Raw genomic sequence first — 24,642 nt, 5'->3', positions numbered from 1 at the left:
ATGGATAGAGATAATAGGTATGCTACCTGGGAATCCTAGTTTTAATACATAATGATGTCTTGGGCAATAGTATAGTAAGCAAAATCTCAAAAGTTTATTCAGGCAAAATTTATATTGTGTGTATGTTTTTTAAAAAAGTCACTGTGTGTGTGTACGTGTCGAGAGTTTTCCCTAATGCTAAAAGTTCAATTTTTAAAAAGGCAAGTGAATTTTGAAGCCAATTAATTAGCTCACCTGTGTTTTGTTGAATTAGAAAGGCAACGGCTAATTGCTTAAAGATACGAGACAAAGATTCTAACATCTATGAGACGGAGAGGGAGATAAAGAATGAGGCAGACAGACAGTATTTTTCTTCCATCTACTTTGATTTCTTTAAAAAAAAAAATCTGAATTTTGTAAGTAAACAAAGCCTCTTTGAGGGAAACAAAAAGATTAGGAAGAGGGAGGGAGGAGAGAAATAGATCAAACATGAGGAGCCCACTGCCCCAGCAGAGTACATCGGGAGAGTGGAGCATTTAAAAACAGCTCAGGAACCCAGCGGCAGTGCAGCAGAGTACATCGGGAGAGCGGAGCTTTTAAAAACAGCTCAGGAATCTGGCGGCAGTGCAGCAGAGCACATCGGGAGAGCGGATTCAAAAACAACAAAAAAAACAAAGAGTGACGTCACAGGACAGCAGGTAGGTGATTGGTTGGTGAGTATTACTTTTTTTCCCTCTAAGCCGGAACAGCGGTTTAAACTAAGAGCGGGAAACTATAACGTACTTTATTAAATAAAAAACTTACCTAGATAAACTAATTAATACAACTATCAATAATCATTGAATAAAGGTGGTGAATGGCCCAAATAAGTGTTCTTTATACAAATGCACGGAGTATAAAGAATAAATTGAATGAACTGCAGGCACAAATTCAAATTGGAGGGTATGACATGGTAGCCATTACTGAGATATGGCTGCAAGATGGTCAGGACTGGGAACTAAATATACCAGGTTATGAGGTCTACAGGAAAGACAGGGGAATTGGCAGAGGAAGAGTAGTAGCTTTAGTGATTAAGGATGAAATCACTTCAATGATAAAAGAAGATATAATGAGGTAAGCAGGCATTGGAGACTTTAAGGGTAGAATTAAGAAATAGGGATTTAAGACTGAAGTGGGAGTTGTGTATAGGCCCCATGATAGCAGCTGTGAAGTGCTAGATTGTATAAATACAGAGATTAGACAAGCGTGTAGCAAAGGCAGCGTGGCTTTAGCAGGGGATTTTAATTTTCATATAGATTGGGATAAGCAGACTAGCACCTGTCAGAAAGGTACTGAATTTCTTGAGTGTGTTCGGGATAGTTTTCTACAACAATATGTCCTAGAGGCAATGAGGGAGCATGCCATATTAGATTTAGTAATGAGCCAGATTTAGTTACCAGCCTAACTGTGCGTGAACATTTATCCACTAGCGATCATAACATGATCGAGTTCAACGTAGTGTTTGAAAGGGAGAAATACGAAACAGCTACTAAGATTCTAGATTTGGGTAAGGCCGACTTCAACGGGACGAGACAGACTGTCCACAGTAAACTGGGCAAATCTGTTAATGGGTAAAATGACAGAAGATCAGTGGAAGATGTTCAAAAAAGAATTTAATGTGATACAGAACCAGATTATACCCGAGGGGCAAGAGCTCTACTTGCCACAAAAATGGCCATGGATGACTAAAGAGGTAAAGGGACAGCATAAACTAAAAGAAAAAGCATACAAGAATGCAAAAAATAGTACAGATACTGGCGAATGGGAAAAATACAAAGAACAGCAAAGGGTCACAGAATAGTCAGTAAGAGCTACAAAATGGGAGTATGAAAAGAAACTTGCAAGGGATATCAAAATCAACACAAAGAATTTTTACAATTATATAAGTAAAAGGAGGGTAGTCAGGAGCAATGTTGGTCCCTTAAAAACTGAAAGCGGTGATTTTGTCAATGATAAGGGCAGCACGGTGGCATAGTGGTTAGCACTGTTGCCTCACAGCGCCAGGGACCCGGGTTCGAATCCGGCCTCGGGCGACTGTCTGTGTGGAGTTTGCACATTCGCCCTGTGTTTGCGTGGGTTTCCTCCGGGTGCTCCGGTTTCCTCCCACAGTCCAAAGATGTGCAGGTTAGGTTGATTGGCTATGATAAATTGACCCTTAGTGTTAGGGGGATTAAATACGTGGGGTTACGGGAATAGGGTGGGATATGTGTCGGTGCAGGCTCGATGGGCCGAAATGGCCTCTATCTGCATTGTGGGGTTTCTGTGATAATAAGGAAATTGTGGGCATGTTGAATAATTACTTTGCGCCAGTATTTACAGTAGAGAAGAGGATACCATGCCAGAAATCCCAAGGAAACTAATATTAAATCAGGGACAGGGACTCAATAAAATTACTGTAATGTAAGTAAAATAACAGTAATGAAGAAAGTAAAGGCACTAAAGAGTGACAAATTCCCAGGACCAGATGGTTTCCATCCCAGGGTTTTAAAGGAAGTAGGTGAGCACATTGCAGATGCTCTAACTATAATCTTCCAAAGTTCTCTCGATTCAGGAATCACTCCTTTAGATTGGAAAATTGCACGTCACTCCGCTATTTAAGAATGGAGAGAGGGGGAAACCAGGGAATTATAGGCCAGTTAGCCTAACATCTGTTGTCGGGAAACTGCGAGAGTTTATAATTAGAGCCAGACCTTGCAGGAGTGAAATTAGGAAACACTTCTACACACAAAGGGTGGTAGAAGTTTGGAACTCTCTTCTGCAAATGGCAATTGATGCTAGATCAGTTGTTAATTTTAAATTGGAGATTGATAACGTTTTGATAACTAAAGGTATTAAGGGATATGGGCCAAAGGCGGGTATATGGCGCTAGACTGCAGATCAGCCATGATCTCATTGAATGGCGGAACAGGCTCTATGGGCTCAATGGCCTATTCTTGTTCCTATATTCCCTCTTGGGGGGTTAAGAGTGAGGTGAGTGACAGTAGAGTAAGAGGGAGGGGAGGACACAGGGGTTGAGTAGTAGCATAAAGTGGAAAAGGTAGTCATGATGGGAGTGAGGGGGCGGTAGGAGACATGAGGAGAGGAAGGAAAAATTAGAAAGAAACAAAATACTGCAGCCACGGTGTCTGCAACATCTGTCCAAACTCACTCACTCTTTACTCTATCAATTAGAATTTGTAGCCTTAGAGAAACACACACCTATAGTTCAGCAAAATATTAATTGTGTTTTATATAGTATAATATTTATATCCTGACTAAAGAGTGCACCCTTTGATGTTCCATGAACAGCACCATCGCATTTTATATACATCACTTGCACATACCCACAACTACAAATATACTTCCTTTTATATTTAATGCTACTCATGACTTAATATGGGAGAGCAGGATGAGATGCAACTACCAGTTCTTGTTCGATTTCTATGTTATATTTGTTACCCAAATAATCACATCGGAGTGATTTTTAAAAAATAGTGTCCAATACAGTATGAGAAAATCATATACAGTACATCACAGCATAGCAGAACAGAAGGTTCTGCATATCATAGTAAAATATTCTAAAATGATTTTAAGGTGGCAACGTTTAAAAGAAAAAAATAGGTCAATTGTACAAGGGTCAAATGATTAGTTTTACATAACGTCAACACTTTTACGCATTTGCAGACAAAAGTGAAACTAATTTCATTGCTTTCTGTGACGTTATTTTCTATTGAGAGAAAGGATTGTAACCACAGAGGAAAACCTCAAGTACAATTTATTTAGGTCATCCACTAAGACCAGAATCTGCAAACTTCACTGGACTCCTACCTATGGATTCTTTCTATCCTACAAAATAATGTGGGCTCATGATATTATTAATAAAGAAAGATACAGGAACATATCTAACTTAAAAAAAACTTGTTTTGCTGCCACAAGGACTTGGGTACTTTCCCCAGTTAAAACATGCGCACAAGAGTGTTTTAGGAGGTTATGAAATTTACTGTAGTTTTAATTTTTAAAACTGCCTTTTAATATTAAAGCTGCATAATCTATGAACTTGCATAAAACAACAGAGTAACCGAGAAGTAGAATAACATTTCAAAAAATATATTTTTTCTTTGTAGGACTTTTAAAAGGACATACTTTATGCTGTACTTGATCCAAATTATGTTCTAAAATCCAGCCTTTTTGAAAATAAATTGCAATTTCTTTTTGGAAAAACTGAAGTCCTGAAAATTCTCTGAAACATTTTTTAAAAAGTAACTCACTGTTCCCCTTTAAAAAACATTGTTTCAGTTTTTCTTTATATTGAAGCTGTAACCACCATTAACTTTAAAGCAGTTGAGATCTAGCCCCAGAAGATGAGACAGACTGTTTGGTGGGGGCAGAAGATTGAAGCGGAAGATGAGTCAGGCAAGTCTTGGCTGGGGTAGGGAGACAGGCTGGAAAGCGCTTGAAAATTGCAACGAGGTGAGAAGAGTTGTGCTGAACTGGGGAGTGAGAATGTTGTTGGAAGACTGCATTGGATAAGGGAGCCAACTGAATAAGACAAAACAAAGCTTGGAACCTGTAAAATGGCATCAGAACACAGTATTATACCAAAACACTAAGGCGTTGCAACAGTATTTGAATGAATAAACTAATCTGCATACAAGCAGATAAAATGGTGCATTTGCATCAAATCCCCCATAAATAAAATTATAACTTGTTTTGTATATAATAGGTACAGCAATTGATTTAGTTATGAAGGAGGCATTACAATGCTTATTATTAAACTCCCTGCAAAGCAGAATCAGAGACATTTTGGTACAGGTGGAAGGCCATTTGGCCCTTTATGTTTGTGCCAGTGCTAGCTCCATTATCAGACCTATTTTAATCCAATTGGCTTGCTTCCTTTAATATTTTTCTTAAAATGTTAATCAATTCCTTGTGATTGACTCACTTTTAATTGCAGCAATGCTTTCTAAATCCCAACGAGCCTTTGCATGAAAATATTTCTTCGAACCTCCACCTTATGCTTCTAGTGCTAATTTCTGAACTTACTTGCTAATAATTAATTGACCAGTAGAAAATATCTTTCACTATTTATCCTCTTAAAACCTTTTACAATTTTTTAAATACTTCTATTAGAACACCTCCCTTAACCTTCTTCCCGTCTCTTCATAACTATATTAACAGTGTTAGCTGTGGTTCAGTTGGTAGCACCCTCGCCTTTGAGTCGGAAGGTTGTGGGCTGAAGTCCCGCTCCAGAGACTCGAGCACAAAAATCTAGGTTGATACTCATGAGGGAGTGCTGCACTGTCAGAGGTGCCGTCTTTTGGATGAGACGTTAAACAGATGCTCTCTCAGGTGGACGTAAAAGATCCATGGCTCTATTTCAAAGAAGAGCAGGGGAGTTATCATCGGTGCCCTGGCCAATATTTATCCCTCAATCAATATCACAAACAGATTATCTGGTCATTATCACATTGCTGTTTGTGGGACCTTGCTGTGCACAAATTGGCTGCCACTTTTCCTACGTTACAACAGTGACTACACTTCAAAAAAGTACTTCATTGGCTGTAAAGTGCTTTGGGATGTCTGGTGGTCGTGAAAGGCGCTACATAAATGCAAGTCTTTCTTATAGCTTTATCCCTGTTATCATCCTAGTGAATCTGCAGTGTCCATTTTCCATGACTCCGATATTCTTTTTATAATAGAGTGCCCTCAACACTATGCAATGCTCCAACAGTGGTTTAATCAATGTCTTAAGAACATAAGAAATAGGAGCAGGAGTGGGCAATTTGGCCCTTCGAGCCTGCTCCGCCATTCAACAAGGTCATGGCTGATCTTCGACCTCAACTCCACCTTCCTGCACTATCCCCATATCCCTTAATTCCCAAAAATTTCTCAACCTCTGTCTTGAATATACTCAACGACTGAGCACCCACAGCTCTCTGGGGTAGAGAATCCAAAGATTCACAACTCTTTGAGTGAAGAAATTTCTCCTCATCTCGGTCGTAAATGGCCAACCCCTTATTCTGAGGCGGTGACCCCGTGTTCTAGATTCCCCAGCCAGGGGAAACATTTTCTCAGCATTAACCGTGTCAAGCCCCTTAAGAATTTTATGGGGGAAAAATTCAGCATCGACCTTTTTGGGGCCTGAACATCGGCTGGCTGCAAACCTTAGCACTGGCGACCGCGAAATTAATCTCTGGCACCCCTGGAGTTGATTGGCGTGCTAAATCAAGCGCTACACACTTCTCTTAGGGTGCTAATGTCAGGGAACGGGGCGCTACCTCAGAGCGCTACTCAAGCTCAGGCGCTGTCAATTATCTAGTACTCAGACAGACTGGCACCTTCCAGTTCTTAAAGGAGAGGTTCAATCATGCTGCACAGCCTCACTCTGATCATTGCTGCTCGTGACCTGGGCCTGCAAGAAGGTGCAATTCTTCAACTAGGAATCTCATGGCTGCTCAGAGGCCCAGGGAGAGAGCTCGCCGGTTTAGCGACCAGGCATTGGAGGCTCTGGTAGTGGCTGTGGAATGCCGACGGGCAATGCTGTTCCCGGACACTGGCAGGAGGTCATTGCCCCGGGAGTTCACAAGGATGTGGAGGGAGGTGGCCCATTAAGTCTCATCCAGAAGCGTGGTCCAAAGGACTCGCACCCAGTGCCGCAAGATGTTCAACGACTTCACTCGGGTGGTCAGGGTGAGTAAATGCTTGAAATACCTCTACATCCCACCATCTCAACCTCACTCTGAGTAGACGGTATAAACTGCCAAATCCTCAACACTTAGCCACCAACTATGCCCGTCTACTAAAAGTCACATCCACATCTCACACCTTGCAGGCATTAACGGCTATTCAACTATGGTAGGCACATCTGCCAAACACACCGCTGTCCTTTTTCTTGCAGGCCAAGCTTGCTAACAGGAGGGAGCAGCCAAGCACGGGAGGAGGTCAGGCCGAGCTGCACCCCCTCACACAGCTGGAGGAGCGAGTGGACAGCATCATTGCGAGCCATGTCGTGGGCACTGTGGCAGTCGGAGAGGTCGACCCACTTGGGGACAGCAATGGTATGTTCATCACCTCTCCCTCTTCTCTCATACCATTTCCCCCTCACAACACAAGCCCTTCCCACTTTCCAGCGAAGTATACTGTCTCTATTCCTTGCTCCCTTCCTGCCCCTCTCCCCTCACATTAAACCCACTCTTGTGCCTTCCTGCTTTCAGATAGTGAGCCGCCATCTGAACAGCCTGTCCCTCAGCCTCCCAGTGGCAGCGACGCAGGAGAGGATCAGGAACACCAAGCCCGAGCCTCACTGCCTGCGTCTCCAGAGGGCGACACATCAGATACTGGGACCATGCAGTCACTGGAGGCGGGCAGAGGAATTGGCTCTGATGTGGGTGAAGCTCCGGGACCCAGCGGGCTGCAGCAATGCCATGGGGAAAGGGAAGCTCGGGGGCCATCTTCCCAGAGGGTGAGTGCGTGCACGAGTTCCGCTGCACAGGACTCGGATGAGGACCTTGATATCACGGCGATGAATATTCAGGCAATGAACATGGGTGCAATGGCAAGGGTGCCCGAGAGCATGGATGCACTGGCTAGGAGCGTGGAGGAGTCCGCCACCAGTACAGCTGTCATCTGTGCACAAACCCTCAGGCCGATCCTTGCCACTTTGCAGAGGATGGTTGACTTGCAGGGAGACTGTGGGAATCCAGACCCCATGCCGCATGTAATGGATGAGGTGGCAGCATCTATTGCAGCACAGGCTGAGGCAAAGCAATGGCTTAGTGCTTGAATCAAGTCATTGGTTGATGCCATCCAATCTCAGACTGCTCTGATGCAGTCTCAGATTGATGCCATGCAAGCACTGACTGCTGCCATCGTAGCTGGGTCAACCACTGTCCACCAGGGGTCCGACGGTGCCGCAGTAGGCCAGCAATCTGCGCTCGAGCAGATTGCTCCGGATCCTGTGATTCTGCCCCGGGGGAGTGGCAGTGTGTTGGTTGAGCAGGAAGCTGCTGTCCTCTCTCAGGATGACAGCATTCCTGCTCCCACCACTGCCACTCTGCCATTGCACTTGCCACAACCTGTAACCCAGCCAGCCCAGACTGCTGCCATCCATGCAGAGTTGGTGCAGTCTGCAGCGGGGCCCTCCAGGCCCAGAGCTAGTCGAGGACGTCCTGCAAGGTCATCTGCAGTCTCTGGATCCCAGGTTCAGCAGTCTTCCACCAGCCTTGCTGCAGCCACTGGGGCCACATTACGGAGGAGCAGTAGCGGTGGGAGAGGGAAGTGCGAAGGGGAGGGAGATCATTGAGGAAGGCCCAATAACTAAATTTTTTAGACCAAATGGGGGGAGTGTTTGTACCAAAGTTGGATGTATTTGTAAAGAATTATTTCGATGTGCTAAGAACCAGTTCTGTTTGTTAATAAATTGTTGTGTTTGTTGGCCCTCCTCCCTCGAGCCATGCTTTCCACTCTCTCTCTCTCGGTAATTCGTTAGCGCGGCGGTTTGCAGACCTGGCACTTGGAAAATTAACAAGGAGGTGGGTTCAGAGTGGACTTCTGCCCCGCTGTCAATCACTGCCATTTTGACAGCAGGCCCGCCTCCAAACTCGCACTCGCAGGGCTGGTAAGTTTCCGGCCTTTATGTGGTGTTTCCAGTCACAGTCTCTCCAGATCTGAGCCTGTGCTTTAAGAACCACTCACCAGAGAGTGAATCCCCTATGCGATATGCAGGCGAGTGCACTGTCACTGCTAGCTGCAAGACAGTGCATCCCCATCGCCCTCCTGTACCATGGTGGAGCACAAATCTCCACACAGCAATCATCTGGGTGAAAGATCTTTGGAGCTATGGCAGCCAGCGAAGGTGGGAGTACCAGGCAGTCTGGCACCCACTTGTGGACCCCACACAAGACCCAGACAAATGTCTGCGAAAGTAAGAAGGGAGCCGTGGACAAACAAATGCCTCGTAATGTGCCACAACGCACATTGTTCCAACCCGACAAGGGCCATCAGCGGACTCGATACCTCCTGACCCAGCAAAACCCAGGACCCATCACCAAATGATCTGAAACAGCATATTGCCCAAGGACGCCGCACCGATCTTTCAGACACAACCTTTGGCCTCCTGCTGAGGTTTGCGGTGGAAAGAACGCGTTGCACAAGAGATTCTCTGCTGCGCTCATGTAAATCAGCAGGCAGCACCAAAATACCGGTGCTGCCTGCGTTCTTTCTGCGGGCCGCCGTTAGCCTTGGCCCGCGTTTTCCGGTCTAATCAAATTTCTAGGCCAATTTATCACAAGTTACTGCAAGAAAAATGTATCCAAAACTCTATGCAGCTTTACCTGAGATGGCATACGACCCAGTTTACATTTTTTATTGGGATGTGGACAATGCCGGATTTACTGCCCACCCCTAATTACCCCAGGGAGGTGGTGGTGTGCGTTTCCCATGAACTGCTGTAGTCGTTGTGGTGATGCTGCTCCCACAATGGTATTAGGTAGGGAATTCCCGGATATTGATATAGTGATGATGAAGGAACAGCGATATAGGTCCAAGTCAGGATGGTGTGTGACTTGGAAGGGATACAATGCCTGGGTCATTGCTGATAGGTCCATCCATCCAATCTTCTCCTTACTTTTGAACTTGTAGCAAATGTTTACAATTGAGTGGCTGGCTATGCTACTTCAGATGGCGTCAAAAGTCAACCACACTGATTGGGGTGGGGTGTAGCCCAGACCAGGTAGGGGTGGCTGTGGTAAACCACTGTTATCGTTCACTATCGTTACACTATGGTTATCACTGTTTATATCGTTACACTATGGTTATCACTGTTTACACTGTTGTATCACTACACAAGGTTACCTCTTGCCACGCTGTTATACCTGGGCTGACCTCAGCTGACTCCGCCCATGGCTCTGCCTGCTTGCCCAGGTATAAAGGTGATCGACTGGCTGGTATTCCTCCTTGTTGGAACCGATCACCCACGAGGGTGGGCTCTGTTATTTAGCCAATAAAAACCTATAGTTACAATCTTAACTCGTCGCTTTTCATGGAATGAATTGATAGGTATATCAATTTTATTGGCTAAATTTTGAAATGGATCCAAACGACCAACCACAACAGCCACAGCCAAACGGCCAGCCACAACCGACCTGGCTGCGAGCCCTCCGACCGCCGTACCTGGATCTAAACCCACAGGCTGCGAATTCAGCCCTAGACTTCGATCACTGGCTGAGCTGTTTTGAATCCTACCTGGCAGCCTCCGGCGTGCCCTCGGAAGCTAAACTAAGAGTTCTGACCGCCCAGGTGAGCCCTAAAGTATTTGCACTCATCCGGGACATTGCTAGATACGAGGAGGCCCTCGACCTGCTAAAAGAGCAGTACCGGAGCCCAGTAAACTCAATGTACGCCAGGCATCTCCTAAGATCCCGCTCGCAACAGCCAGGAGAGTCGGTTGATGATTTCTTACGGGCGCTACAAATACTCGGCAGGGACTGTGACTTTAAAGCCGTAACAGCTGCAGAACATACCGATGGAAATATCCGTGATGCCTTCGTGAAAGGCCTTTGGTCAGACTACTCACGGCAAAGACTGCTGGAATCAAAGGACCTCGACCTGAAAACAGCTGCTATCCTCGCTCGCTCCTTGGAAGTGGCCCATCGGGACCTCGAGGCGTACTCCAGGTACAGTGCTGCGCGACCCTGGGACTCGGGCCCAACTCCGGCCGCAATACCCCTCGCACCGCCGCCCCTGGGACCTACCACAGCGTCGGTGTCCCGGAATCGATCAGGACCGCCACCCCCGGGACCGGCTGCAGCAGCGGAGCCCCGCGATCGGGCCGCCTGCTGCTTCTTCTGTGGCCAGGCGAAACACCCGAGGGCGCGCTGCCCTGCAAGGAACGCGACCTGCTCCGACTGCCAAAAGAAAGGCCACTTCGCGAAGGCCTGCAGGGGGAAAGCCACTGACGCCAGCAGTGCCTCATGCGAGTTGTGGGGGCAGCCATCTTTAATCAAGGCAACAGATGCCAGCATCGCCTCGTGTGAGTCGTGGGGGCGGCCATCTTTGATCAAGGCCACCGACGCCAGCAGTGCCTCATGTGAGTTGTGGGGTGGCCATCTTCTCCGCCATTTTGTTCAACTTCGTGGGCACCGCCATTTTGTTCACCGCACTCGACCGCCACCTTGTCTCCAGACCCGACCACCGCCCCGCCTGCAGACTACAGCAGCTCGCTCAGCCATACACTGGCCTCCGTCACGCTTGACCAAGCCCTCCCACATCATCTGTCCAAGTCTATGATGGACATCGGAGTAAACGGCCACGCCACGACCTGCCTGTTCGACAGCGGAAGCACGGAGAGTTTTATTCACCCAGACACGGTGAGCTACTACTCCCTCACTGTCCGGCCAATGCGCCAGCGGATCTCGATGGCGTCGAAGTCACATTCAACTGACGCCAGCGGCTACTGTGTGGTGACCCTGTCGGTTAGGGGCACGGAATATAAAAACTTTAAACTTCTCGTCCTGCCCCAGCTCTGCGCTGCCGTCCTACTAGGGCTGGATTTCCAATGCCACCTCCAAAGTGTCACCCTGGCATACGGTGGACCCCTCCCCCCACTCACAGTCTACAACCAGGTTTTAAACCGCCCGCCGCATACCACCTGCGGCCTCTCCACTCTCAAAGTCCCGCCCCCCTCCTTGTTCGCTAACCTCACCCGCGACTGTAAACCCGTCGCTACCAAGAGCAGGCGGTACAGCGCCGGGGACAGAGCTTTTATTAGCTCCGAGGTGCAGCGACTCCTGAAGGAGGGCATCATCGAGAGGAGCAACAGCCCCTGGCGTGCCCAGGTCGTAGTCATTAAGACCGGCGATAAACACCGCCTAGTCATCGACTACAGCCAAACCATAAACCGGTACACCCAGCTGGACGCATACCCCCTTCCCCGCATATCTGATATGGTCAATCAGATTGCACAGTACCGGGTATTCTCCACCATCGACCTTAAGTCTGCCTATCACCAACTCCCTATCCGCCCTGAGGACCGCCAGTATACCGCCTTCGAGGCGAATGGCCGCCTCTACCACTTCCTTAGGGTTCCCTTCGGCGTCACCAACGGGGTTTCAGTCTTCCAAAGGGAGATGGACCGGATGGTTGACCAGAACGCGCTGCATGCCACGTTCCCTTATCTAGATAACGTCACCATCTGCGGCCGCGACCAGCAGGACCATGATGTTAATCTGGAGAAATTCCTCCGTACGGCCCAACGGCTGAACCTCACCTACAATAAGGAGAAATGTGTGTTTAACACGCCGCGCCTTGCCATCCTCGGCTGCGTAGTAGAGAACGGAGTCATCGGCCCCGACCCCGAAAGAATGCGCCCCCTCATGGAGCTTCCCCTTCCCCTCTGTCAAAAGGCACTGAAGAGAACCCTGGGGCTCTTCGCTTACTATGCCCAATGTGTGCCCAATTATGCGGACAAAGCCAGACCCCTCATGAAGTCCACCTCCTTCCCCCTGACAGCAGAAGTGTGATGAAATATTCCATTCATCACTCATCAGTATTTCTCTGCCTGTGACTGTGGTTGGTTTCAGTTTCATTTCCATTGTATTGTACTCCGCCCATGGCTCCGCCTGCTTGCCCAGGTATAAAGGTGATCGACTGGCTGGTATTCCTCCTTGTTGGAACCGATCACCCACGAGGGTGGGCTCTGTTATTTAGCCAATAAAAACCTATAGTTACAATCTTAACTCGTCGCTTTTCATGAAATGAATTGATAGGTATATCAGTGGCCAACTGTCTTTCCTGAGGGCATTCGTGAACCAGTAAACCTGTGTAAGAGGGCCCATCAAAATTGTGTTGTTTTTTTAAAAATGTGATCTTCAGATAATGCAGGCCCCGACTGAGCCAGGCCAACGGAAATCCCAATCCCTGGCTCCGCCAACTGACTACATTAGGCCGCGGTTTCATCCCTTATAAAGGTGAAATTCCCTGAAAATAATGGAGACTGGATCTCTGCCATTTTCTGGTGGGTTCCGCCGAACTCCTGCTGGAGTTATGATAGGAGATTAGAGGAACACCCAAGGACTTTCAGGGCCCAGATGTGCTGTGGCTCAAACATTTATCAATTTAGGATGGGGTGAGTGTCACGATATGTTTTGGTCTTTGGGAAAATATCAAGGAGTATTTATGCAGTGCATTACTGGATTTGTCACCATAAAAAAAGCATTGCACATTTGAGGTCAGTGAGTCCATTATAGTTTTTACAGTTGTAAAGCAAAAAATGCAATGCCAATTCTACAAGCCCAATAACACAAATCAGAGTGGGGTGCAGGTGCGCTTGCATTCTCGTAAAGGCTCACTTTTTGTTATCTTTCTCCATACTTTACTTTAAAAATGGAGATGAATGGTTGAAAGGTGACTAGCAAGATAGTTTCCTTCCCATCCCAACGATTATTACGGTTGCCTCAACTGTACAGAAGGCAGAAAGTACCACATAATAAGCCCAGAGCTTACACATGCAAAAAGTGATGGAACTTAAGCATACAAGGGCCAAGAGCTTAAGGTGGCATCAGTTCTACAGGCAAGAAAATCATGGACTTTTTGGAGTGATACAGAATGCTGCAATGCAATGGCAGTAAGGTAAGCATGCAGGTGCAGCAGGCGGTTAAGAAGGCAAATGGTATGTTGGCCTTCGTAGCAAGAGGGTTCGAGTACAGGAACAAGGATGTCTTGCTGCAGTTGTACAGGGCCTTGGTGAGACCGCACCTTGAGTATTGTGTGCAGTTTTGGTCGCCTTATCTGAGGAAGGATGTTCTTGTCATGGAAGGAGTGCAGCGAAGATTCACCAGGCTGATACCTGGGATGGCAGGAATGACGTATGAGGAGAGATTGTGTCGATTGGGCTTATACTCACTGGAGTTTAGAAGATTGAGAGGGGATCTCATCGAAACCTATAAAATTCTGTCAGGTCTGGACAAACTAGATGCAGGAAGGATGTTCCCGATGGCCGGGGAGTCCAGAACCAGGGATCATAGTCTAAGGATAAGGGGGAAGCCATTTAGGACTGAGATGAGGAGGAATTTCTTCACCCAGAGAGTGGTGAACCTGTGGAATTCTCTGCCACAGAGGGCAGTGGAGGCCAGTTCATTAAATATATTCAAGAAGGAGTTGGATATATTTCTTAAGGCTAAAGGGATCAAGGGATATGGGGAGAAGGCAGGGACAGGGTACTGGATTTGGATGATCAGCCAGGATCTCATTGAATGGCGGAGCAGGCTCGAGGGGCCGAATGGCCTACTCCTGCTCCTATCTTCTATGTTTCTATGTAACTTTTGTGTTCTTAGCATCTCCCTAGGAAGATATGAACCATGAGGAAGCCCCGAGAGATCTGACTTAAAAAATGCTAGCAACTATTGTGATACTACGGTTGTCACAAGACTGCCGATAGTCTGGCCATAACTCTCCAACTCCAGCAGATAGATAGACCAAAGAGTAGGGCAGGAGATAGTTGACAATGGAGGACAGCAAGAGGCAGATTCATTTAATCAGAATTTAAGAGTGATGTTGTCCTCACAGTTAGTGACCGAGTTTATGTGAGGATGAGCAGGAGTATTAATGAGCGAGTGCAACATGTTTTTCCAGTACAAATACTTAAAAATAGGAGCAGCTGGAGTGCAGTCCCTGCATTAGACACCATGACTGAGGTGCTTGCTTAGCAGCTGAAACTTGGATCCCATGGATGACACATGGAGTAAATGGATGCAGCATTGTGCAGACATGAGGATGGTATTCAATTTGCATGCCGAGAATGTTTTTTGTGTTTATTGGGCAAAATTGTGGCAGATGGATTCAATGTTTGAAAGTTCGAGGTCATCCATTATGGACCTAAGAAAGATAGATCAGAGTATTTTCTAAATGGCGAGAAGATAGGAACTGTAGATGAGCAGAGAAATTATGGGTCCAAGTATAGAAATCACTGAAAGCTTGTGGACAGGTACAAAAAAAATTAAAACGGCTAATGGAATGTTGGTCTTTATCTTAAGAGGGCTGGAATACAAAGGGGTGGAAGTTATGTTACAGCTGTACAGAGCTCTAGTTAGATCCCATCTGGAGCACTGCATTCAGTTCTGGGCATCGCACCTCAGGAAGGATATACAGTATTGGCCTTGGAGGGAGTGCAGTGCAGATTCACCAGAATGATACCGGAGCAAAATGGGTTAAATTATGAGGACAGTTTGCATAGACTAGACTTGTATTCCCTTGAATATAGAAGATGAAGGGGTGATCTAGTTGAGGTGCTTAAGATCAGTAAAGGATTTAATGAAGGTAGATAGAGAGAACTATTTCCTCTGGTGAGAGAGTCCAGAATAAGGGAGCATAACCTTAAAATTAGAGCTCGGCAGTTCAGGGGTGATGTCAGAAAGCACTTCTTTACACAAAGGGTAGTGGAAATCTGGAACACTCTCCCCCACAAAGCCGTTGAGGCTAGGTCAATTGAATATTTCAAAACTAAGATTGATAGATTCTGGTTAGGCAAGGGTATTAAGGGTTACAGCACCAAGGCAGGTAGATGGAGTTAAGATACAGATCAGCCATGATTTAATTGAATGGTGGAACAGGTTAAAGGGGCTGAATGATCTACTCCTGTTCCTATTGGACCACATGCTCCACAGATAGTGCAGCAGCTAGGACTCTATAACACTTAGAATATCACATTAAACTTCACTATGCATACCTTCTGCCAAAATTGTCTGGGAAAACTGTACCGTATCCAGGGTGGAAGATGTCCTGTGAATATACCACATACTGGAAAGGGACTAAACTAAAAAAGTTCTTCCCTCCCCCACCCCCTTTACTTTCCACTTTCCTTTTCAGGAATAAATACAAATTCATTTTCTATGGCAGGCACTTTTCTCAGACTGAACTTAATTCAGAAATAATGATAGATATTTGTTTGACTATTTTGAGCAATAACCAAATATGGACACAGTTTTCACAAGAGACGTATTGGGCTGGATTTTCATCCACTATCCTGCCCCAAAACGGCAGGAAAATGGGGCATCCCTGCCAAGACCACAATTCTAGTCAGCCTCTCCTACTTCCAAATGGGTCACAGCACTTACATTTGTAGGTCTTGGTTTCGACTTCTTCAGATCTAATGGTAATAGTATCCATAATTAGGGGGGTGAGCAACAGTATGAGGATTTTTGGTGAGGCACAGCCTGCAAAAGTTTGAGAACTGCTAGGGTAGGCCAACCAGCCTTTCAAATCAGGCTACAATATTCCATTAGTGGGCAGAACGAGACTTTGTAGTAAAACAGTGCCATTACTGAGTGAGAGAGGAGCCCAACATTATGAGGGTTTTGATGAGGTAAATTGAGATAAACTATTGAGATGGTAACTTGACAACATAATTTTAAATCATCAAAAGTGCAAAAGGAGATGTTAAGAGAATTTTTTTATTTTTTACTTAAGAGTCTTGTTAGGACATGGAATGGCCTACCGGAAACAACAGTGGAATAAGAACCCATAATCGCTTTTAAAAGGGAAGTTGATAAATCTTTGAAAAAGAAAAAATTTGAAGGATATGGGAAAAGAGCAGGAGAATGGGACTAACGGGATAGTTGTTTCAGGCAGCTGGCACAGACATGATGGCCTAAATGGCCTCCTTCTGTGCTGTGAACGTCTATGACTGGAGGGACTGAACAAATCTTTCTTGGGGATTCCAATTCGGTTAGCTTTTCTAAACAGGTTTGCCCTCTGTTTATCCCAGGGCAGCTCGCATTGCTGAGCCAAGGAGTTTGATGTTTGTATTCTCTTTTCTGCATGTTGAAATTGAGACGCTCACTGACTCTAACTCATTCTTTCTTAGGACCTTAAAAGTGTGAACCCATTACCTTGCTCATTCTTCACTTCTTCCTACAATCTTCAGGCTTTTAAAACCCAAGCTTGGTACCTTCTATTTACCAATTCCTTATTTACCTTGTTTTTGCTGCTACTCTCTTCAACCTTGGCATTATTCTGCTTTATGAACCGTGGTCCTTCTCCTGGGTTTATCAATACAAAAAAGTAAACGATGACAGTTTGGTTGCAATATTTCAGTCCAGGGCTTACCTTGCATTTTGTTGACCTACATTCGAAGGTAGACAATTATCTGATTGGTTGTTTCTGGTCAGTTGATTGTGATGAACATCTTTAATGGGAAGACAGTACACTCTCTGTATAACTACTTTCAGATTTTGCTTTGCCCATCCTGCTGCTCCCTGGCTTTCAATTACTTCGAGAAGCGAGTCACATACACTGTTAGCCAAAAACCGATGTTCAAAGCCCAACATCTTTATTTGTTTCTCCTGCTGGGTCGATGATATACTTTCAGCATTCCCTCTAGTTGTTGTGTTATCCTGTATTGGGAAAACATCAACAATTATTTAAGATTCAGACTAAGATATCAGTGTCGTTGTGGCAAATAGAGGAAGTGGCTACAGCAAGGGATCACTCCAACCTACACTGACCTGTCACCGAGTACCCTGAAAGGGACGTCAGCCTCATGGCAGGCATACCGCTTTGCCAGAGCCCTTCCCATGAGGACCTGGATTAAGCACTTGGCATTGAGTAAACCTGGTATTTGGCCTCGTACTTAGATGTCTAGTCAGCATGGTGCAAGCTGCTCTATGTAGAAATTTCCACAAAGCAGGCATCTGTCATAAAGTCGATGATGAAACTCAGCACTACAATCCCTGAATTTTTCTTTCTAGAGTCTGGCTCCTTTTGTTATCCCCCTCCTTTGGCCCCACAACCGGCGGTTGTGCATTCAGCTCTGAAATTCCTTCCATAAGTTCACCTACGAAATGCCTCAGCTTTTGCAGGGATGTACAAAGAGCAAGGGTAGGGGGAGTGGAAAGAGAAATCTTGGTCAGAGGTTTTGCTCTCCATGTGTATCCATATGTTTTAGCAGCTGCCATTTGAGATTTGCATTTGAATGAAGCATATTGTGGTCACTTGCCTCTCTATACAAATGTTGAGGTGTGTTTGCTGATGGCCTGCAATTGCTGCAATCTGAATTAGGAACTCTGACCAAGAGAACTTAAAATACATTTGGCAGGTGAGGTAGCACATTCATCTTCATTGACTTTACACTTTAAGTAATCCTATGAGCAAGGTTCTCCATCTGTCTAAATCGGCATAAATATTGTGGTGGGAGAAGCTGTGATATTGTTATATGGAATCCATTTCCAACCATGCATAGGGTAGAATTCTTGTATGTTTGGAGGGTCTCCTGTGCAACTAACATGTCCTACGTTTGGTGTAATTCAGCCTGTATCTAGCAAGTTGGCTGAAGTTTGGAAAATATTATCAAGTGAGATGGCATGGTTAATCATGTACAGCAATATTTTCACAACAGTTGTATTTTGTGATCTGCCCCTCAAGCCTGCACTGTATAGATATTTGCAATTGCCTTTATGGCCATTGGGAGAGATTTATGAGTTGGAGGAGAGGGGGTTAATGAGTAGCCATGTCTGGTCATTCATTGAAAAATGAAATGTTGCGTTTGCTGATGCACAGAATGGATGTGGACTATGAATGGAGGATTCTCGTGAAATTTTTGAATTTATTTCGACTTGAACAATGAAAGTAGAAAGTCGCTCTCCACCCAGCTGAAGGAAAGAGTTATTGCCACACACTGCTGGAGTAGTCCGGCAATGGGCCAGGTTCTGCTGGGAAAAATCACAAATGATGATATCCCTGCAAGATATTTTGTGACATCATATTACAACTGCAGATGCATCTCTATGTAACCACCCTCATTCTATACGGTATTACAGTATCTACCTCAGGCTCCCCCGATGGCTTGGAGAGTGCAAAAACCGAGGCATACGGACCAGGAAGGACCTATGTTTAATGCCTGGTCTGTGCTGAGCTAACTAACCTCAGCTGGGGCAATGGTGGGGGTTCAATGATTGGCTTCAGCAATCCTGAGCTAAGATGAGGAAAAATAGAATCTTGGACTCCCACTCTGGCCGACTATTCAGCAACCTTGACCAGAATGTGTGGATGTCGGGTGAGAATAGGACAAGATGCAGTTGTGATGCCCACAAATGATTACTTTGTTGATACTCATCGTCAAAGCTTCCATGTGAATAATAGCTACTTGTAAACCTTGGAAATAAGGCACCCCTGGTAGCTTACTTTACCAAGAATTTGACACTTTCAGTGCAGATGGGAAAGAGAAAATTGGGGAGAAAAAAAGACAGACCCACCCTAGAGATCAGTTCATTTTTGTCGCGAAACATGCATAAAAGCAAAAATGTTTATTAACCGAGTGGGAGCTTTGTATGGAATATGGTCATTAAAAGAATAAAGACCAGCCAATAAGGTAGGTAACCTTTCTTCTACATATTGCACACACCACTAGAAACTGAGCAATTAGCACCTCAGGATAAAGAGAGGGATACTTGCAAGGGAACAGGTATTCTAGCTACCAGAACAGACTTGCAAAGCTACATGCTTACCACAGCTACAAAGTTCAAGCAATAATGTTTGGTGAAGATATGCAATTACTTCATGCAGCTGCTTTACATATGATAAAGATGGACACATGTTCCATGATGTTCATGAAGCAGCCATAGAATGGGTAGAATGACCATAACGACTTCACAGGTTTCCTGCCAGGTAAGTGGCAGAAATACAGAACATATTCCATAAGCCACCTAACAAGCTGATGTTTAGTGACATGCTTGTCATATAAAGCAATAGTTGATATGATTGGCAAATATTTGGTATAGTGCACATTGCACACCCCACATCAGCCACCTACAGGCATCTAAAATAAAAACAAAAAATGCTGGAAACACTCAGCAGCTCAGGCAACATCTATGGAGAGAGGAAGTTAGAGTTAACATTTCAAATTGATGATCTTTCATCTTGGGTTCTGCCGAAATGTCATCAACCTGAAATCGGAAGCTTTCACCCCAAGCAGGTAGCCTATTACTTCACCGCAATCCCAAGTTTAAAGAGAACCCATTACGATGTTACCATGGAATGATGTCATTAGAAATGGGCAACAATGTGTACTGCTACATGGTGCATGCAGTTTGCTATAAAAAGTCAGAAATTTTGGCTGCATTATCAAACACAAAGCAGAGGTTAAATGGTTTCATAGTGGTAGGGGAAACTGAATGCAGCTCACTAAGGCCAGGTACTTCAAGGCTGAACGGTAGGGCCTGGGGGCAGCCACATGTGTGGGAAATGATAATAATGGGGACAGCATGAAAAATGGGAAAATTGTGTGCGCATTTAAATAAACACATTAAGATTACTAAAATCCCTAAATTTAAATATTCAGCTATGATGTTTAATTTGTACAAGTGGTTGGTTAAACTCTAAATGCATTGGATGGGCACTGGCTGTTCACCTCAAGAACCTGGTTTTAAATCCAGCCCAATCTCAGAAGAGAGTGGGCTGGGTTGGAACCCAGGTCCCAAAGTTGAAATAAAAGTTTCCTCTGTCACTATTGGTTTAAAAAGTCTAATATGAAATGACATGGCCAGTCTTATTCCAGTTCCTAAAAGGCAAGGATCCACAATATGGAACTGCCCTAATTCAGTGTGCAACAAGAAATTCGAAAACAGGATCTAGAGAAAGGCTATTGCGGGAAATGGATAACTGTCATGGTAGTCCAGTGTCGAGTGCTCATCTGATATTAGGGCATTGTCAGAGCATGGCAGAAGGGACTTTCCTCTGCATCTAAATGGGCTATGCTCAATCTGGGGTTGCTTGATGGTGGCACTGGGTGCCCAAAGTGTTTTATTTACTGTCACTAATATCTTTTGTCTTGATGAAAGCATTCACAAAAAACTGCAAAAATGCATGGAAGCTCACCTGATCAGCTGAATGATGCTTTTGTCTTGAATCAGTAAGGTTAAATTTCACAGCTAAAGACATTGGAGCTTTCCTGAATATCACAGATTTTCCTGGACAGCAATCGTTAGCTTTCATTCCAGCAACCTTTTTTGAAAATATCTTCTGACTAAAGTAAGTGCACAAAATAACAGGAACTTTTTCATCCTGGATATCAAGTTTCTGCCTAGAAGAAACAAGTTTGAAAAATTACAGTAATAAATCAAACTGGTTTTATTACTTTGTCAATAAATGTATCGCTTTAAAACAATGACATGAATCAAACATCAATTCTGCCTGATTTATTACACTCCTACTATTTACATGTTGAAGCAAAAGATCACATTGGACAAAGAAAACCAAATCATCAGTCAGACATTTGAAATAGAATACTAAAACTGCTGTGATCCATGGCAACAAATGTTTGCGATAAGCGTAACAACTTTTTTTTATTTGTTTATGGGATGTGGGCGTCACTGGCAAGACCATCCCTAATTGCCCTCGAGAACGTAGTAGTGAGCCGCCTTCTTGAACCACTAATCCCACAGTGCTATTAGACGTTTTTGTAGTGGCTTGCTAGGCTATATCAGAGGGCAGTGAAGAGTCAACTACATTGCTGTGGGTCTGGAGTCACATATAGGCCAGACCAGGTAAGGACAGCAGGTTTCCTTCCCTAAAGGACTTTAATGAACCAGATGGATTTTTATGAAAATCCAGTAGTTTCATGGTCACCATTTCTGATACTAGCTTTTTATTCCAGATTTTTAAAAATTTAATTAGCTGAATTAGCTGCCGTGGTGTGATTTGAACTCTCATCTCTGAATCATTCGTCCAGGCCTCCGGATTACTAGTCCAGTAACATAACCACTATGTTCTGTTCTGATGAAAGAATACAACTGCTTGGCACTCAATCAGATTAATTAAAACCCTGAAATCTTTTTAGAACCAATAGGATGTTGCAATGGGGGAGTTGAGAGTCATTCTGGGTGGATGAACTAAGATGGGCTTAAATTTTGTTGTGATCTTGTAATAGGAGACTTTCTGTGTACTGAATTGATTCCACAATTTCAACCACACACATTGTCTGGGAGGTGCCAAACAGAAATGAGACTCAATTATTGCTGGGAATGTTTTTCCCATCAATTCAAGCTAGAATTCTTCTATCGTCCTTCAGTTGATGCTGGCACTATACTGCACCACCCCAGTTCAAGCTACAACTTTCCTTCCTCCACCACCTCAAAGCATCATTTCTAGCTTCCTATGCCTTCCCTCTCTCTTTCATTACAATCCATTTCCCTCTCCCTTTCATTACAATCCATTTCCCCCTCCCTTTCATTACAATCCATTTCCCCCTCCCTTTCATTACAATCCATTTCCCCCTCCCTTTCATTACAATAAATTTCCCCCTCCCTTTCATTACAATCCATTTCCCCCTCCCTTTCATTACAATCCATTTCCAACTCCCTTTCATTACCATCCATTTCCCGCTCCCTTTCATTACCATCCATTTCCCCTCTTTGTTGCTTAAATCTGAGCTGCAAATGGAGGTGATTCAGGCCATTGCATACTGCAGACAGAAGTTCCTGTCCACTCAAGAATTCCCAACCATAGTATGCAGTATCTGGAACTACCTTGGGTAGGGGTGTTGCTGAGGGGAGAGGTGTGCCGTCCACACTGATTTTTGATAGCAAATGCCAACATGTGGTCCCAAAATTATGACCTACATTGTGAATACGCATCCACAGTGCTATTCTACATCAACAGCTGCGTCGAGGTCGTCACGACCCACAAAAATATCAGGTCATACCCCAACCAGAAACCCTGGATGAACGGAGAGGTCCGCTCACTGTTGAAAGCACGCGACGCAGCATTTAAATCTGGCGACGCGGCGGCTTACAGAGCAGCTAGGACCAACCTAAAAAAGGGTATCAGGACTGCCAAATGGAAACAGACACTGCGGATAGAGGATCACTTCCGCAACAAGTCGGACCCCCGGCGCATGTGGCAAGGCATCCAGTCCATCACTGACTACAAGGGCAAAAACACCAGTCCCCCGGTCAGCGACGCCTCCCTTCCGGAGGAGCTTAACAACTTCTACGCTCGCTTCGACAGGGACAACAAGGAGCCGGCTACCAAAGCCTTGCCACCCCCGGAAGACCAGGTGCTCACTCTGTCGACCTCCGACGTAAGGGGCGCTCTACGCAGAGTGAACACACGAAAGGCTACTGGACCGGATAGCATCCCTGGACGGGTACTCAAGGAATGTGCTGATCAGCTGGCTGATGTCTTCACCGCCATCTTCAACCTGTCATTGGCCCAGGCAGTAGTCCCTACATGCTTCAAGACCGCCACCATCATTCCTGTGCCTAAACAAGCGGCTGTGACGTGTCTGAACGACTATCGACCTGTCGCACTCACACCCATCATAATGAAGTGTTTCGAGAGACTGGTCTTAGCCCACATCAAAGCCAGTGTTCCTGCCTCCCTTGACCAACACCAGTTTGCCTATCGGGCAAACAGATCAACGGAGGATGCAATCACAACTGCTCTACACTCGGCACTGAATCACCTAGATGGTAAGGAGACCTACATTAGAATGTGGTTTATAGACTACAGCTCAGCATTCAACACTATCGTCCCCAACAAGCTGGTCACCAAACTCCAAACTCTTGGCCTGAACACTTCCCTCTGCAACTGGACCCTGGACTTCCTAACAAACAGACCCCAGTCTGTCAAATTAGGTAACCACACCTCCCCCCCCGACCCTGAACACGGGGGCCCCACAAGGATGTGTGCTGAGCCCCCTCCTCTACTCCGTCTTCACCCACGACTGTGTGGCTGTTCATGGTTCCAACACCATCATCAAGTTTGCAGATGACACCACGGTAGTAGGCCAGATCACCAACAATGATGAGTCAGCCTACAGGGAGGAGGTCCAGCATCTCGTGAAGTGGTGCGCCGACAACAACCTGGCCTTTAACACCAAGAAAACAAAGGAAATAATCGTGGACTTCAGGAAGTCCAAAGGCGGAAGTCACACCCCCATCCACATCAATGGGGCGGAGGTGGAAAGGGTGGCCAGCTTTAAGTTCCTCGGAGTCCACATCACGGAAGACCTCTCCTGGTCCCTCAACACCTCCTCTCTGGTGAAGAAGGCCCAGCAGCGTCTATATTTCTTGAGGAGGCTGAAGGGATGTAATCTGTCACCCCTGATCCTCTCTAACTTCTACCGCTGCACTATAGAGAGCATCCTGACAAACTGTATCACGGTATGGTACGGCAGCTGTAGCTCCCATGACCGGAAAGCCCTGCAGCGGGTAGTCAAAACTGCCCAACGCATTACCGGCACCCGGCTACCGACCATAGAACATATATATCAGAAACGCTGCCTACGGAGGGCACGGTCCATCATCAAAGACCCTACCCACCCCAGCCACAGTCTGTTCGCCCTCCTACCATCTGGAAGACGCTACAGATGCATTCGCACCCGTACGACCAGATTTAGGAACAGCTTCTTTCCCAGGGCTGCCATCCTACTGAACTCCACAAATAAACACTAAAGCCTGCACATCTGCCGATGCACTTTATTATGGTCATATTTATGCTAATATATATGTACAAATGTATGTTGAAATGTTTAAGTGTCCTAATCCAAATTGTACACTCTCGGGAGCCGCAAGCCTACATTTCGTTGTACTGCACTTGTGCACTAACAATGACAATAAAAGTTGATTTGATTTGATTTGAAACCTCCTCCCCATC

The 24,642-nt window shown here is 45.5% G+C and overlaps 1 protein-coding gene across 3 annotated transcripts in view; it reads right to left on the bottom strand.

The window, feature by feature from the left end:
* The window catches only part of spidr (scaffold protein involved in DNA repair), a 354,308-nt gene that overhangs the window by 103,879 nt on the left and 225,787 nt on the right, over positions 1-24,642 (bottom strand). For all 3 annotated transcript variants that reach the window (XM_085992882.1, XM_085992884.1, XM_085992885.1), the window contains 2 exons: positions 20,863-21,067; positions 17,098-17,384 (listed from right to left, as the gene is read on the bottom strand). In XM_085992882.1, coding sequence (XP_085849008.1) covers positions 17,098-17,384; positions 20,863-21,067 — 492 coding nt within the window. The remainder of the gene's footprint in view (positions 1-17,097; positions 17,385-20,862; positions 21,068-24,642) is intronic.

This window comes from Somniosus microcephalus, chromosome 7 (assembly GCF_052327205.1).
Source record: "Somniosus microcephalus isolate GS21.2 chromosome 7, FLI_Smic_1.0, whole genome shotgun sequence".
In the NCBI taxonomy this organism is placed as follows: Eukaryota; Metazoa; Chordata; class Chondrichthyes; order Squaliformes; family Somniosidae; genus Somniosus; species Somniosus microcephalus.
This window is presented reverse-complemented; position numbering and strand designations above follow the sequence as displayed.